The following is a 16,430-nucleotide window of genomic DNA, read 5'->3' as shown; positions in this document are numbered from 1 at the left end:
TCGTTTTATGAGGTCGACTGTAATATTTCAATTTCACGTTTTATCGAATTTACTGTTTCCTATATCCACATTTAAGTCAGCATAATAGTTTGGAATTTGCCGCTCTCAATGTGCTAGTATAGAGCAATCTACAACTATGATCAATACCCTTGATATTTCGCTCATACAAATATTTGCACAACAAAATCTATGTCACGGAACAGATCAATCGAAACCAGTTTACTATTGCGGCTCAATAGTACATTGAACAGTATTATCTGCACCTTCGGTACCTCGCATTCCTTCGGCGTCCATGACCCGTCATAGCCAGCTAATCGTCAATTATGCCGCATGCCACTATCGCGGTCACCAGGCGGCACTCGCGTTATTGATAACTCGGCCGCTTGTCAGTACGTCTGTCTGTAGTCAGTCAATCCTCGTTTGAAGCGAACTGGGTGACACCAATCTGGTCTGCTTTGGATTTATGCTCGATATTAGCTTTGAATGGGATTTATGGATGAGCCACTTCAATTGCAACTTCTAAATATAAAACAAGATCGCAACCGTTTGCAATACCTACATTCTACTTCTAGATTGGCCCTTAGTTTTTGGTTCTGGTCAGCAGTATTTAAGCCAGTTCTGCTCAAAAGTGAATATAGGTTTAAATGCCGTCTCCGAGTCTCAAATTGAATTTGATTCATCTACCTCGTCAACCCCTTGAACCGCTTAATGAAATAGCTTGGAAAGCGACTCGTCCCCTGCCACCTCTCGATTGATATGCACGCTCTAACTCCGGAAGTCTATATAAATAGTGTGAGCGTTGAGTCACGCGTACCGAAACGTAACGTATTGTCTCAGGAGACGGCCAGGCTAATTCTGGACTTCTAATTGTAGGGGACTTTCTTTTGGTGGTAGTTCTTTGAAGTGGCCATTCGTTATATCGTTTCCGGGTTATTAGAGGTCGTGTTCTTGGTCTCCATTCATCCGTGTAGCCTGTTCCGCTGTGATTATTTGGTTTGTTAATCATTATATCCTTTTTCAATCCTTTCCTGGTAATGATGTTAAAATTAAAATTAGTGTGCGGTGATATGATTGGTCGATTTTACGGAATCTTTCACAAAAGTTTACATAAATACACTTCCTGTATTAAAGGGCTTTGTGTGATTTCTAGCGTTATTTAAGTACTTCTAAATACGCTTGCCAAGTGATTCTAAGTCCGGTAAGTCGTTAGCTATTAGTATTCTTATCGCAAACATCTTTATCGTAGGGTTTTCCCGGCCTATTGTCATGTCCTTCACGCTTAACGGAACTATACATTTGATGTTTGACCAGTATTTTTGTATGATGAATGTAGGTTTTGATTACATCCACAATAATGCCTTCGATATCAAAAGCCCTTTCAGTCAATGGTAAAATAGTGCTTGTATCTTTACACGAGTAATAAGAATCAATGAGTAAAAACATAATTACTGTCATTAGTATTAATTAAAGATCATCAGTATCTATGTGAAGGCATGCAGGAATTGTAGCTCTTTGTCAAGTATTGGCGCGGTGTCTTACTTGTTTTCTGCTGCATTCAATACCGTAGGTTTGATTCACAGAATAAATACTTTCCGTATGATCTACGGATCATTATTTCGCCTGAGTGTTTCTGCATGTGCGATGTATGTAAACTGTTGTTTGTGCGTCTGCTTTATCTTTATTACCAAACCTATACATGTATCTTGCATGTTCATTTCTCTTCTCAATGAAAGTCTTCAACAATCTCTCATTGGTCATTAAATAAACAGCACCGATATTTAATTCCCTCACATTCACATTCCGTTTCAATGTCAGTATCAGTTCACTTACGTGTATATTGTTTTCCTTATACACAGTTATATTAATTTATGAACTATAATATTTATTAGTGTCAGGGTCACGGAGGATGCTGCGTGGATCCCTTCGTTACGCATGATCAGTGATATCATTGTTTTCATATAGTATAGACTGAATTGTGACTGAATGAATACTGAATGCATTTGAGAATCTCAACGACGTAGTAAGTTGCTTAGATGCAGTTTAGTTATGAATGTAGATAATATCTGGTCAGGATAGGATCATTGTGATTATGAAGAAATTCAATAGCTAGACTTAAACGAAGACAGGCTGAAATATCTCTCGCTAGGCCAAATATTACGCATGCAAAGATGATGGAAATATTTTAGAACAATTGCGTACGAAATGACTCAGACAAACTCACACCGCAAAAAAACAACGTCAGTGATCTATTAATCATATTCAGGGAGAAAAACCAGGTAAATGTTCTTTTTAAAACCCTGGGAGTACACAACAGTGAAAAACACGAAATGATTGACACGCAGTGTTCACACAATATCTATGTCATGTGTGTAATGCATTTCCTATTCTCGTGCCAATACCTTTTCAATCTTTCAACACTCGTTTTTGGCAACTTTAAAATATGGAAAATGTCCATGTACAACAATGTTTTCAGTGTTATTTACAAAATATATTTCGAGCAACTGCTAACGCCCACGGGATAAAAGGATGCAGTTTTGGAAACGGGTCGACGACCAATCGAGGTGTTAATGACGTAAGCTTGGCCATCATTGTGTTCCTATGTTAAAGGCGACTTTAATGTTGTTGTTTTAGAGTATTTTTTTGTGTGTAGACGGCGTATTGCTCATCCTCAATAAGTCTTGCTCAAGATATGGGGATTTGAACTGTAGTACCTACAAGTTAAGGTTTAAAATCACAATGATGGTGTAGTGATGGCACTTGATAAAATTGATTGAAGTGGATGAATGGTTGCAAAACCTATTGTTAACCGCTCTTTGCTTGAGAACCTATTAATCTGCCAATCTATAGATATGAACACTTTTGTTAATGACGATATTTCCTTAAGATAACACTGTGGATGTACTAGCTGAGTGTTTATTAATATAGAGGTAGAAAATCTTGACAGACAAAAGAATGAGAAAAAGTTGACCGTCAATCATGTTACCTAATGAAAATTACAAAGAAATGGTTATTGATACCCAAATAGTTGATTCTAACTATAACATTGAATTGGAACGTCATGCCTCTTGTAAGCTTTGTCACTAAAAAAAAACACATTTTGCAAACTATTCCTTCTAAATTGTTAACCGTAAATGTTAGAATTTTTTTGCCAAAGCCTTTATTTTCTTTTATAGCTGTCACGAGTCTCCGTTCAATGGACTTGCCGTTACACTTAAAACTCTAAAAAAGGAACAAAAACATTATCATTGTTGACGCAATAAAACCATATTAAACTTCTACGTAGATTATTAAAAAAAACTACGCATTTCCGCAATACAAAAGGCTGTGGTCAAGAAATTCTTATATTAACTCACTTCTTTGTGAGAAACTTTATAAAAAAAATGTGTGTATAAAAGATTTAGCACATAGAATATGCCTTAATGGTCGACAAGCTTGGCGTGACGTCATAGCTTAGATCATCGCTAATTGTGGATGTTAATTTGTATGAGCGGCGCGGGCGCATGCGTATGGGAACTGTGAGGAAGTGACAATGTGTGGGTAATTGAAGAAAGTTGTATTGGTAATGAAGTAAGAGTGCATGGAAATTGTGTTATGTAATTTTTCTATTGTGTTAAAATTATAGGTTTTTGCATTAAGTCTATTAAGAGTGAAGTTGTTTAAGGTAGAGAGAAATATTAATATGTCAAAGCTCCAGATTTTGCACTTAATAATGTTATGAACGATGACAAATATCAAATGATTCATTTCTATGGAAAACAATGTGCAGATCACATGTAACATTCGATGAATGATTCTATATTCAATTTCAGAATAATTTACTAAATATTTTTAAAAAACAACAAGGGCCCTCTTCTCACCCTCTTTTCTCAATATTGATTTCGTAAGACTTTCGTGTTTAATTTGTTTTGTAAGGATTCTCTGGCTAGAAAGTTTTTGTTCAGTTTATAGTTTAAGATTAATTCGTTTTCCTCAAAATTAATTTTAACGACCAATTAGTATGGCTTTGTCCAGAACTTTCCTTAAACTTTATTTGGGGGATTCGCATGTTGCTGAGGGAGAATGTTTTACTCGCTTGATAAGTTCGGACTTACCTCCAACAGTGAGAAATGCTGCGTGCACCTGGATAAAAAGTAGTTTTTAGGCTTCCTTAATAAATGGACTAACTAATACTGAAATATTTGTTTTTAATCAGTTAACTAGTACTTGCTGAGATTAGTGTGCTCAAACAAACTCTTTAGTTTTCATCGGCACCTATATTCCGTCCTTCCAGTTTCTCATCGCAACTATCAATACTGTCGTCTACCTACCTACATGATCTAGTTTGCACAAATCATCTTCCAAATCACCAGCAACTACAAATTACATAGTAACACAAAAGTACTTACATAACAATTAACACAGTCCCGTCCTGATCACCATATCCCGACAGGATGGCGCGGTTTCCGCATTGTGACACATACGCTTATCGCCATGACATTGCTACTAGTTTGTAATTGTATGGGACCGCTAGGCTATAGGAATTGTTTCTATTTGTGTGTGTCACGTGGCATTTGTAATAGGTGAAGTAAGGATGGTTTGAGGTGATTTCAAGAAGCTTTTAATAGCGGTTTTGGCTGTCAAGTTCTGTAACTTTACTGTGTTCATCAAGTGCGTTAGACTCATAAAGTAAATATCTTTGGTTAGACTGCTCTTTCAACTACTTTGGAACAGTCAAACCCTGTCTCGTTATAAAATTGATCTTGGGGTGTGAATTCAATGACAAGTCTTAGCTCGAAATGGCCTGCAGCAGTGATATTTTTCTAAAATTCAAGATCATTGTTTTTGTAACTGCAGTTTTTTATGTTGTCACTGTTATTACATGTATACTCATTACTACGAATATCAATTCCAAGTCTAGTAAAGAAACAGGAACATTCACATTGTTAGATTTATATATCACCTTCATAGCATCACAATCTCCATTTATTTATCAGCTAGGTAAACGGCAAACCAGTAAACATATGTTAGTTCTCGTATCAAGCAATAAATTATCTTCTCGTTCCAATCCATTATCCGTTGAAGGAAGACTGCTAATATAATTTATCTGTACGTCGTTTGTAAGTGGTGTATAAGTGGTTTTGTTCGTAGGCGAGAAACAATTTGTGTCTATTTTAGGTGTTGCATTATTGCAATTGTTGTTATTGCTAACAGCTTCCCGTCTATTGTTGTATGTAGTTTGTTTGTTTAAATCAGCGCCATCTAGCGGTGGTGTTCGACAACTTGGTGCAATTTATTTATGGATGTTCCCGATATTCTATATATCGATTTGCTGGCATTTGCCCCATATGTAAGTAATGTTAAATTCCTATCTCTGGTAAGTGAGACGATGGATTGATAGAATATGGGTAACAGCCATTACTTAGGTAGCAGATATTGGATATTATTTTACGCTGGACTTAAAACAGTCGTGTTTTATGACTGTTTGGGAATTTATGGCCTATGTTGTAAATTGATTTGCTACACTTTGTATTTTTATTTTGGTCAACTAAGTAGGTACTGTGTTATGTTTTGGAATTTTTGCACACTGAAAAACTGAATAAAGCTAATATTTGTAAATGTAATTTTTTACCGAATAAGTCAATACTGTTTAGGTCATAAAGTCGCTGATGTTGAAACTAATTTAAAGTGAGTTTTGAATATGAAGACGATGTAAACACAAGTAGGCACAAAAACACAAACATATTAGTGCGATATTTTCCTCATACACTGTTCTTTAAAATATTTTGTAATACTGTGTAACAAAGTGGCGCTGTACGAAAAAACAAGAAAAAATAAACTAATTTGTTCATTCTTATTATAACATGTTATAATTAAAACATATTCATTTATGTTTATTTTACATAAATTAACATCCACACATACCTGCTTTGTAATCTTACAACTACAGCTACGTTAATCCTACTGCGTAGTTTCACTAACAGGCAACAGATGGCGTTGTTCTCAATGTAACACTTGACCTATCTTTTCACAGGAGAATCTCGACGCGAAGGCTCGACGGACGAACCGACGGCGCCCGACGCTGATGTGGACACCAGCGATGCAAACACCAAGGAACCTGACAAGGATAATAAGTAAGTCAATATATCATCTGCCCCGCGTCACAATCTTTGAATCTAATGGGGTGTGCTACATGGACCTATTGCCTATCTCAACTCCTAAACATCGTTACGTTTTTGGGTAATGACTACCCTCAACCATTAGCAGTTGTTCAAATTACTACTGGTACCTAACAATTTTGAAGAGTATTTAAAACAGTATTTGCCAGCTTTCATAAATATCATTCAGTACAAAATGAGCGCTTGGGTGTTACCCGTAGCGCCATCTATCAGATATCAACAGTACTAACTGTTCCAATAGTTTCGCCACTCGCCGCTAGGTGGCGCGGTGACCTGAGAAAAATACTAACATTGAATTGATAACCTCCTCCTAGCTGGTTAAAAATTGCTTGAATTTCTTCTACAATCTTAAATATCTGCATCGAAAACAATGCGGTTCATTCTGATGATTTTTTTTTTTTACTTCACTGTCTTTCCACGGGATGTTTAGTTTATGCCAAAAGCTATATAATTAATATTCTTTTTATGTATAAATATTGTTTTACACAGCTTTTCATGTTATACTTAAATTTTTCTTTCCACTCTAGTTGGCGCCCCTCGACAACAGGGGGCGGTCGCGGCGTGAACCGCGCGGAGAGCTGTCGCGAGCGCGACGCACCTCGACGCGGCAAGCATCGCAACGCTAGCGATCCCAACCGCCTTACCGCGCATAATAACCAGTAAGTATCCTTTACTTTATCCAGGATTTGATAAAATATGGAAAATCTTCATATAGCACATTCTTCTGGGATTGAAGAAGAGGGTTATGTCGGAATTTCTGGCCCTTGGTCTTGCGATACTATCCTACAGCAGGAATACTAGTTATGTTATGTGCAACACACTTTAGTTAGATGGACGAAGAATGGTTAGGTATCAGCCTGAGAGATAATAATATGGCTTCTTTTAATTTTTATTACACATTTGAGCCTTATTTCTGGCATTGGTACAAAAATTCAAATATCAGCTTCGAACCAGGTTCACGAAAACTTTGCAAAGAAACAAAGCACCTTCATTTTTTATAACCTACATAACCTACTCGAATAGACCATTAAACAAATAAAAACTACCCAATTTTAATAATCAATATCGATTATCTATATTCTACCTTCAAACATTAACTCAAATAGCAAAATAAAACCAAATTCCTAGCATAGCATCCCAAAATACTACTACTAGCGGACGATCCAATACTTTTATTTCCTGAACTCGACACCTCTTACAGACAGTAAAACATCCTAACTATTATCCCTCAACACTACAAAAATAAACTTTATTGTCAACTACATAAAGTGCAATTTCGTCCTTACACGTCACCAGCGGAATGGTGTTAATTTCATTATCATTTTAAACCTTATTTATGGAGGTATTGTGATTATTTTTGTCTGGTTATTTTTGGGATGTATTCACAAAGGGTCAATGTTTTGTTAATTGAACACTAATTTGTTGTATTATACCTACTAATTATGTTGGATTAATTAGTAGTCTGCAATTATGTACAAGATAAAAATAATAGTCCAGTCATCAATTTAGTCACAAAACTAGACGAAAATACACTTTAATTAACTAACTGAAATGATCTTAGTTTACACTGAAAACAGGACATTATCATCAGGACATTCAATATTAACCAACAAATGCCAAAAGGTCTCCTATTTGTACCAAACACCTTTCATTTTGCAGTCCTTTTCAACTTGGTTACATTAGTTATACCTACGAGACAGTCCAGTATAAATTGATCTCCTGAAAACCGACACTCTATAAAGCATAGGTACCTTTTGAAATTGGTAGTGTCTGCCAAAATTGCCCAGTATACATTGACCCGTTACATCTATCTATATACATGCGTCTATATGTCTCATCGTCTGGTCCATACGACCAATATACCTAGATCTATGTGTCTGACGGTTCCTGTATTACCTAGGGGTCATGGTACCCTGGTCAGTTGCATTCTGCAGGGTGAAATAGCTGTAACAATTTCAGTACGTTACGGGACGCGATCGAACTCGCATTGCGGCGTTTTCCTGAAAAATTTTGATCTGTGTTTCTCTTGTAAATGTGGATTTTTGAGTGAGACTTTTATTTTGGGATATTTTGAAGTGGTTTTGGTATTTTATTTGATTGGTGTGAGTAATTTTTGAAGTTGACAAAATTATTTTTATATTTTTCACAAACTTTACGTTCTATGTATTGATGATGGATGATGGTTCTTTATCATTAATTATACATATATCTTTTTAGCTACCTTTTTTATTTCCTCATAATTAGGTAATTAATAAATATTTTTGGCAATATCAACATGATTTGAAAAACAAAGCTTTAAACCACAAATCACTGTGTTTAAAATAAATTATTTTTCCTGCAATGCAATCAATACAGGATACAAACTATTTAAGGACAAAGATTAATCATACACATTATTTTGGTTTTATAACCAAAAATAAATATTGATATTTAATACCTTTTTAAAAATATCCAGTCTTTAGGTGTTAAATTCATAGGTGTTACACAAGCCCATAGGGTTTAGATACTCATTCCTAACAATAGACAATCGGCTCTTATATTACAACACCGATATTTAATAACACAGACACTCTATAGTCTATAGGTTTTGATAACTCATTCATTGCTACACTTTCTATGCACTTAGTTTTAAATATTGTTATAGTAAATTAGTATTAGCAACTTACATCTTGTGTATGTTATGTAGTGGATGTGATTCTGGGTTCGATTCCCGGATGGTTCAATCGTTCGTTGTTATTTTTAGGTTTTACAATAATTCAAAGGTTTGAATTGGTGCCCATTAGGTAGGAAAAGCTTGTAAAATTTTTAGAACGTTAATTACAGCTATGAAGGGTTATATTTCTCTGTTATGTTACGTAGACAATGAGTTATTAGTCTAACAGGCACATTATAAATCCAGTCTACGTGCTAGACATTGTTTAACTCCCCCCTTCCGTTTCCCTTTATAGGGGTTTGTTAACCCCCACTGGAGTTCAGAAGCTTTAGTTAAATCGTCTTCTGTAAAATTTACTTTTATTTCTAACTTATTGTTTAGTAGCTTTACTCAATCTGTTATTTGTATTTTCGTTCCCCTAATTCCTAAATTTTTTTCCACACGAAGATTTATTATTTTAATTCGGTTCTAATGAAATCCTTGAAATATTTCTTGAAAAGTCTTCGATATAAATCAATGCATTCACAGTACATTCACTCATTCAGACACAATTTCCCCTCCATTTCCATTCAATTCCACAGCATCATTCCGTTCGATTGGATCGTCGAACACATGTACCTCTATAGTCACCGTTGCATCAGTACTATTGTCCATGAAATCATCCCTAGCACCCTTATCTGACGGAAGCGTCGCGACGACTGCCGATATTTACTTTAGCTACCCATTGTCTCGTTGTATGAAACGTCAACAGCCGTCATGTGCTGCTTTGTAAATGTTGTTAAAGGAAGGAATATTATTTCTAGAACTGTTGTGCATTTTTGTTCTGAAATGGCCCGTTGTAAGAGATGCTTTTACCCGTGTACCCGGGAACTACTACCAGAATCGGAATTAAATATAGGCTATGTTACGCGGAAAGAGTGTAGCTTTCCAATAATGAAAGAATTTTTCAAATCTGTTTATTAGTTTTGGAGCTTTCAGGGTACAAACAAAAAAAAAGATTCCTCTATTATATCGAACTTGCTCATTGCATACGTTTACTTATGTATGTTGCATTAATACTTTTCTCTATTGTCAAAATCTTCATACTTTAAATCAGCATTCCACGTATCTAAAATTTGACTACGATTCTATGTCATTACAAAATTAATGGTTACCAAAACATTCTTAGAATTTGAACCAAATACGTGTCGGTAATGACAGCGTCTGTGAATGTTTGGAGCGGTGCAAGTTCGTCCGATGCTCTGGCGTCGTGCCAATCCCGTGCCGTGTCAATGACGGGACCGGGGAATGGGGGAAATTCATCTTAACTGTTATCTTCTGCTAACTTGCATGTTCTACTTGCTTTAGTGGCTCTAGCTTTTGTAGGCAATTATTTGGTAGCTCTTTCTGATTCTGCGTTTGTTTTTGTGTGTTGACTTCTACCATCGTATGCTTCAGTTTTGTCTTCCGCATTCCTCCCTACACTGATGTCAATATTGTTGTTAGTATTTTTATGTTTAAGATAGCAAATATTGTTTCTATTTCCAGCGGTTACCATTAAAAATTATACGACAACGATAATTTAACGAGTTTACTCATACATTTCCTAGAGTATGTTGACCATCATTTCCTCCCACCGTAACTCATCGCTCGCGGCAATTTGTTACATTTTATTGATATGTTATGTCACTAGAGCGTGTGAAATAACATTTTATCTTCTACACCTAATTTTAGTGATTTACAAAGTGTATGTCTTGTAACATCGACGTTACCTAGATCCAAGTAGAAAATTCCGCGAAAATATTTACTGCGTGTTTTCCATCTTTCAAGTGGGTTTGTTTTTATCAATGTGCTGCTAGAAAAATATTATGGTCCATTGGGGTTTCCCAATGTTGTTGATTTTGAGTGTTAGATCTATTTCTTTTTGAGGGTACTACCTAATGTTGTTGTTATGGTTTTCGTTATTAGAGCACCAATAAACTTTCTTTTATCTTATATTTGTCAGTCAGTAAATATTTACAAAAAAGTTGTGACACATAATTTGTTTTCATATAATCTAAATTGAAATTGTATAAACAGAATGTGAATCATTGAATTTGAGTAATTCCCAGAGCTTTGAATAGACATCAAAGAAGATAAGAATGCGGACATAACAAATGTAAAGAAATACATGCTTTAGCAATCAGTTCACAATACGCAACAAAAATTGTAGCAGAGGAATGTATTCATATAACAGTTGAAAAACTTTGAATTCTTGAAGCCAAACTAGTAGCCAAACTTCCATAAAAATATATTTCTGGAATTAAATAAGAAGCTACAACCTTCATAAGCTTCCTGTACGATAAAGTTCGAGTTAATGTAAATCTGCGTATACGCAGCGTTGTACGCGCCATCGTTTGTTTTTCTGTTTACGTAACAACCGCCAGTGCGTTTTATATCCGATCGGAATTTATATTCTCGCTATGCGAATCGTTGTTTGTTACAAAATAAACCGAAGAATTATATGTAGTAATAATATGAGCGTTTCTATCGCATCTCGTTGTAACCTTTCCAAGAATCTCCGTTTACTTTCATAGACACACAAATTCGTTGCTAAATGTTTTGGTAATTAATTTCAGACTGAATTTATCCTGCAATATCCTAAATTAACGAGAAGCAGCTGGTTTCCCCCTAAACTATCTTGAAAGCGATCTATATCCTATTCCGAAATTAGCCAGCTGTTTTCAAAAGTACCAAAAACGACTGGATTGGTGTAAGTGCTTAATTAGTCGTGCGGTTGGGTATTTTTATACTCTAATAGTTGGGGTGTCACTGTATCCAAAACTGTTTTTTGTCGTATCTACCGTTTTTTTATCCATCTCAAGTTTGTTTCTCTGTTGAATTTGCTTTGACAGAAATTAACGTTTCTAGGGAATCATTGAATACTTTTTTAATATTTGCAGCGTCAATATTGACTACCGTTTTATGAAATAAATGGTTTTTACTTTCCCCGCATGCCAACAGACTTGGATTTACCATATTTACTTTAAGGATTAGCTAAAACATGTCCACTTATCCCTTCCCGATAGCGGGAGATACGGACAAATGACTGACACTGCTTGTGGAAAAACACAAAACCTACGCAGATTTCATTCCACTGCTGTGATTTATATTCGCTTTATCTCTGACGTAATTATGGTGAATGTATGAACAAATGTCGGGAATTGATCCTACACCACAAACGCAGGCTAAATCTTCTTGAATGTCAAATTACTTGTCAATAAATCTCACGTCGGCGGCAATTTGTAGAACCCTTTCTCAACCCGTCCATCTTAATCGTCGTTGTTCGCTACCTAAGTAAATTCAGTCCAAGCTACTGTTATTGATTGACTGACACATTTGCTTTTGTAGTCATTTATTTCTTTTCTCTATCAATTTCCAACGTCATCTGCTTCAGCTATTTCGGAGCTCGTATTATGAACAAATTGCCCGCTCCAGACCTTGATGGATTCGTTTATCTGTCGTTTGTAATCAGATTATTAATGTCCGATCTCTTGGCTCAAGGTTGGCCTTCTTCATCTTCATTTCTCATACATGAAATAGCACTTTTAATTTGTATTATGATATTGATTAAAATCCGCCCCTCCCATTTCACTTGTTTACTATTTAATTTCGTGGTCAAGCCGGTACACTGTACAGTCTTGAAGGTTGGCCTTGTTTCGTCTTAATTTTATTTACATGAATATTTTTCTTAATCTCAACTAAAAAAAACACTGTTTCATTATTTCTTACTCATTTTAAGCCCATTGTTTACTACCAAGAGAAGTGACTCATCCAGAATTCATACTTTACAGTTTCAATAATGTTTTTCTATAACCATCAGTGAGTCGTAAAACATTTATGATTTAGTTCCGAATATCTAGACTATGTCGAATGTCGGCGCAAGAGTCGGAACCAATTCGCAGAACGAGCTCTAGTGTACGGGTAATTATTTCATCACGAGCCAGCCATACCGACGGAAATAGTCGCTAGGTCAGATGCTGGCCTGGCCCCTGTGACACTCACTACCTGGATATAATCATTTTGATAATATTTAGAGTACTAAATTGTCAAAGGAATACCTCGATTAACGTCCCATAGAACCAAGTTTATCCAAAACTGATTGAATCGTAATCAATTATTCTAAAAGCTATTTAAATTAGGCAGCGCGTCTGGGGGTTTCTAAACATAATCAAAATCAAATAAAGATGTTTGCGTTACCGCGAATCCCGGGAAAGGAAGCGGATTCGCGGCGCTCTGACGTTGGAAATTGTAATAAAATTGATTATATAACGTAATTTGTTTGATGATGAATTACTGGAAATGTTCGCTGAACATAAACTTGTACTGAAGAGGTCGATGGCTAAATTATCTCTGGAGATTTATTCGCTAACCAGAGGGTGTACTTCTTGATCCTTTGATCGGTTGCCAATACCTCGTATCTGCACTATTAATCTATAAAAATCTTTTAATTACCCCGTCCTTGATGTTAAATGGATTTTATTAGTAGGCGAGCTGTCATTTTTTGCAAATATTTTCTTGATATTATTGCAGTTTTGTTGTAGAACAAACTATTTGTGTGCGTCCGGAATTTCGCAGTGGGTGCCGTGTCCGACCGCCGAGTTTTCATTCATAATTTTGTACAACTTATAAATAAAACGGATTTTAGGTAACCTGAAATCCACAAGTTTTATTGTCAGACTTTACATCTAGACACACGGCAGTGTGTCCGCCAAGTTCGAGCAAAAAAGGCGACACACCGGCCGTGGGTTATATTACACGAACCATTTCGGGCCAAATTCGACCCCCCTGTAACTCAAAATCTATTTTATTTACGCATATCAAATTTCTAGTACCTGTTGAGACCCCCTCACTTATCTAAAATACAAAATTTCATTAATATACCTATTGTAGGTCTTGAGATATTGACGTCAGAAAATCGCTATTTTTACTATACACTTATTCACTGATTCACTTATTCACTGACTCACTCATCAAAAACCTAGACCACTTCCAATGGTCGTATTGACTTGAAATTTGGCATGGAGGTAGGTCTTTATGTCAAGGTAAAGGGAAAAATCTGAAAATGGCCAAGTGTGAGTCGGTTTCAAAATAATGAAGGTGTTTTATACCCGGTGTAAATGTATACCCCTAAGGAACTAAAACGAACTAAATTTATCTATATTTATATAATATATCTTCGAATGGTACAAAGGTTTGTATTTAGTCAAAGTAAAGTAAAAATCTGAAAACGGCCAAGTGTGAATCACTTTCGAAAATAACGAATGTGTAACTTTGATCCACGAACATAATATATGATAACATGTCATGTCAGTCAGTTGGTAAATCTAGTCATAGTTAATCTAGTTCATTTCTTTGTAAGAAACATAGTGCATATTAAAAAATCTAAAAGATAGTATAAATGAGACATTTCTTTAACTAACTTCATCATAAGAAAAAAATAAAATAAACAACCTTACAAAAATAAATGAAATCCCACCCAAAACAAAATGTGAAAGACTGCCAAGTTCGATAATATGGGAATGCTTCGCCTATAAAAGAAGTGAGATCTGAATAAGTACCAAGTTCCATACACATACCTCAGTTAAAAATAGTTACTTTTTAATGATGATTACTTGGCAAGTTTTAATAGAAAATTAAATACTTGATTCATTGCGTTTAGTAGGATAACAAGGTGTATGAAAACTTGCCAAGTAACATCATTAAAAAGTAACTATTTTTAACTGAGGTATGTGTATGGAACTTGGTACTTATTCAGATCTCACTTCTTTTATAGGCGAAGCATTCCCATATTATCGAACTTGGCAGTCTTTCACATTTTTGTTTTGGGTGGGATAAATCTTTCTCAGTGCAACAACAGCACGTCTGTTGCAAATAAACTGGAGCATTCCGAACTATATTTTGGTTGACTGCATCGTTTCATGTTCAGTTAATAAATATTCTGGGCAGGCCCGCCGTAAGCGGGCGTGCAGCGCGTGCACCGCACGCGGGCGGCACGTCCTAGGGGGCGGCAAATCTAGCGAGTTATCACGTAATATTTAAAAAATACAATATCTTTTTACTAATGATTTGATTTCAATATTTCCGAACACAGCTGCAATAGCGCTAAGAATTACTTACACTGCCGGTTTCAGTTAGGTACATCTGTTGAAAGGACATTTTCAAAATTAAAGATTCTTAAAAACGATTTAAGATCAACCAGTGGCGTAGCGTGGGGCAAATGCTATTTAGGGGGCGGCAAAACTAAACCAATAAAATTTCGGAAAAAGCCGCCCTTGCTTTGGTCGTCTCCTATTTTTCACTGTTTCACCCTTTGGATCCCCAAAAAAATTCGCGCTCGCTGCGCTCGCGGCTCCATGTCAGATATCGCATTTATTTGTCTTTGTTTAATTGTTGAGGCATTCAATTCCGAAAAAACATTTTTCACGCACGTCCGTTATGGCTTTTTATGATATGTTTACTTCATGAAAACTCTATGGAAAAAACCGCGCTTGCTTCGCTCGCGGCTTTTGCACTTCACTTCTTTGCACATCTTACTTTTTGACTTTGCTTTGTTCATTTACAGTTGTTTTTATTTGTTTTGTGTCCTTAGACTAAAAAATTTTCGCGCTCGCTCCGCTCGCGCTTCCTTAAATATGAAATGTGTCTTCTAATTGACTTTTCAACGGGAAACCCACCAAATAACATAATATATTACTGACTTTAAACATTGTTATAGATATTTAAGTGCGTTAGTTTAATTTAATCACAATCTTTCAATACATAGGGGCTACATCTTCAATACTTGGGTAATGATTGCACTGCGTTGATGCCCTAAGCAATTGCTTAGTTTGCTTATGGGCTAACCCAGGACTGCCAGGACTGCTTAGGTTACTCTGAACATTTCAAGTAAATAAAAAGTTATGTGTAATGTATGTTATGTATTGCAATAGTTATTAGTTATTTATCCAAAAGTAGGTGTGTTTTCTGCAATCAGAGCGGTGCATGTACATATTTTTTTCTGTTGGACAAGTAAGATGGATATGAATTTCCGGACCCCTGGATCCGCCCTATATATTTTTTGACAAAACGTAGGTAGGTATGTAGTCGTAGGGCGGCATAATCAGTTTTGCACGCGGGCGAACAAACAGCTAGCGGCGGGCCTGATTCTGGGCTTGCAGTCGATTAACATTCGTTAGGAACCATCAAACTCCCCCTTTAGAGCTCGCCGACAAAATCAAACCAGGATATTGCAATTATGTCATTCATTTCGATCTCGTGTTTTTGTTCCCGCGTCCCACCTGACCACTCATGCACTTACGTAATATCGTGACTCAAAACACGATTGTTTACAAATCTTCTAATAACACACAGCTTAATTCCAGCGCCAGATTAGTCTCCCATCAATTCGTGACAGCCATGTTTGAAAGCTGTCACAGTGACGTGCATTTGCGCGGGAACCCGATTCGGCTCGCAAATCATTGACCCATTCTCGCTGCTATTCTCGTAGCCCGAGCTCGTTATTATTTAAAAAGTTATAATATTTATTAGGGCCACCGACATGATTCATCATTTTGAAAATAATTTTCACAAAGTTCAGTGTATGATAAAGGTTTATACGACTG

General features: G+C 36.0%; 1 protein-coding gene across 2 annotated transcripts in view; it reads left to right on the top strand.

Annotated features, from left to right (window-relative positions):
* The window catches only part of LOC110379761 (rho guanine nucleotide exchange factor 11), a 180,438-nt gene that overhangs the window by 136,873 nt on the left and 27,135 nt on the right, over positions 1-16,430 (top strand). For both annotated transcript variants that reach the window (XM_064042478.1, XM_064042477.1), the window contains 2 exons: positions 6,011-6,110; positions 6,683-6,814. In XM_064042478.1, the coding sequence (XP_063898548.1) occupies positions 6,011-6,110; positions 6,683-6,814 (232 nt within the window). The remainder of the gene's footprint in view (positions 1-6,010; positions 6,111-6,682; positions 6,815-16,430) is intronic.

Source organism: Helicoverpa armigera, chromosome 28 (assembly GCF_030705265.1).
Source record: "Helicoverpa armigera isolate CAAS_96S chromosome 28, ASM3070526v1, whole genome shotgun sequence".
Taxonomy (NCBI): Eukaryota; Metazoa; Arthropoda; class Insecta; order Lepidoptera; family Noctuidae; genus Helicoverpa; species Helicoverpa armigera.
The sequence above is the reverse complement of the archived record's forward strand: the minus strand, read 5'-3'. Positions and strand labels throughout refer to the sequence as shown.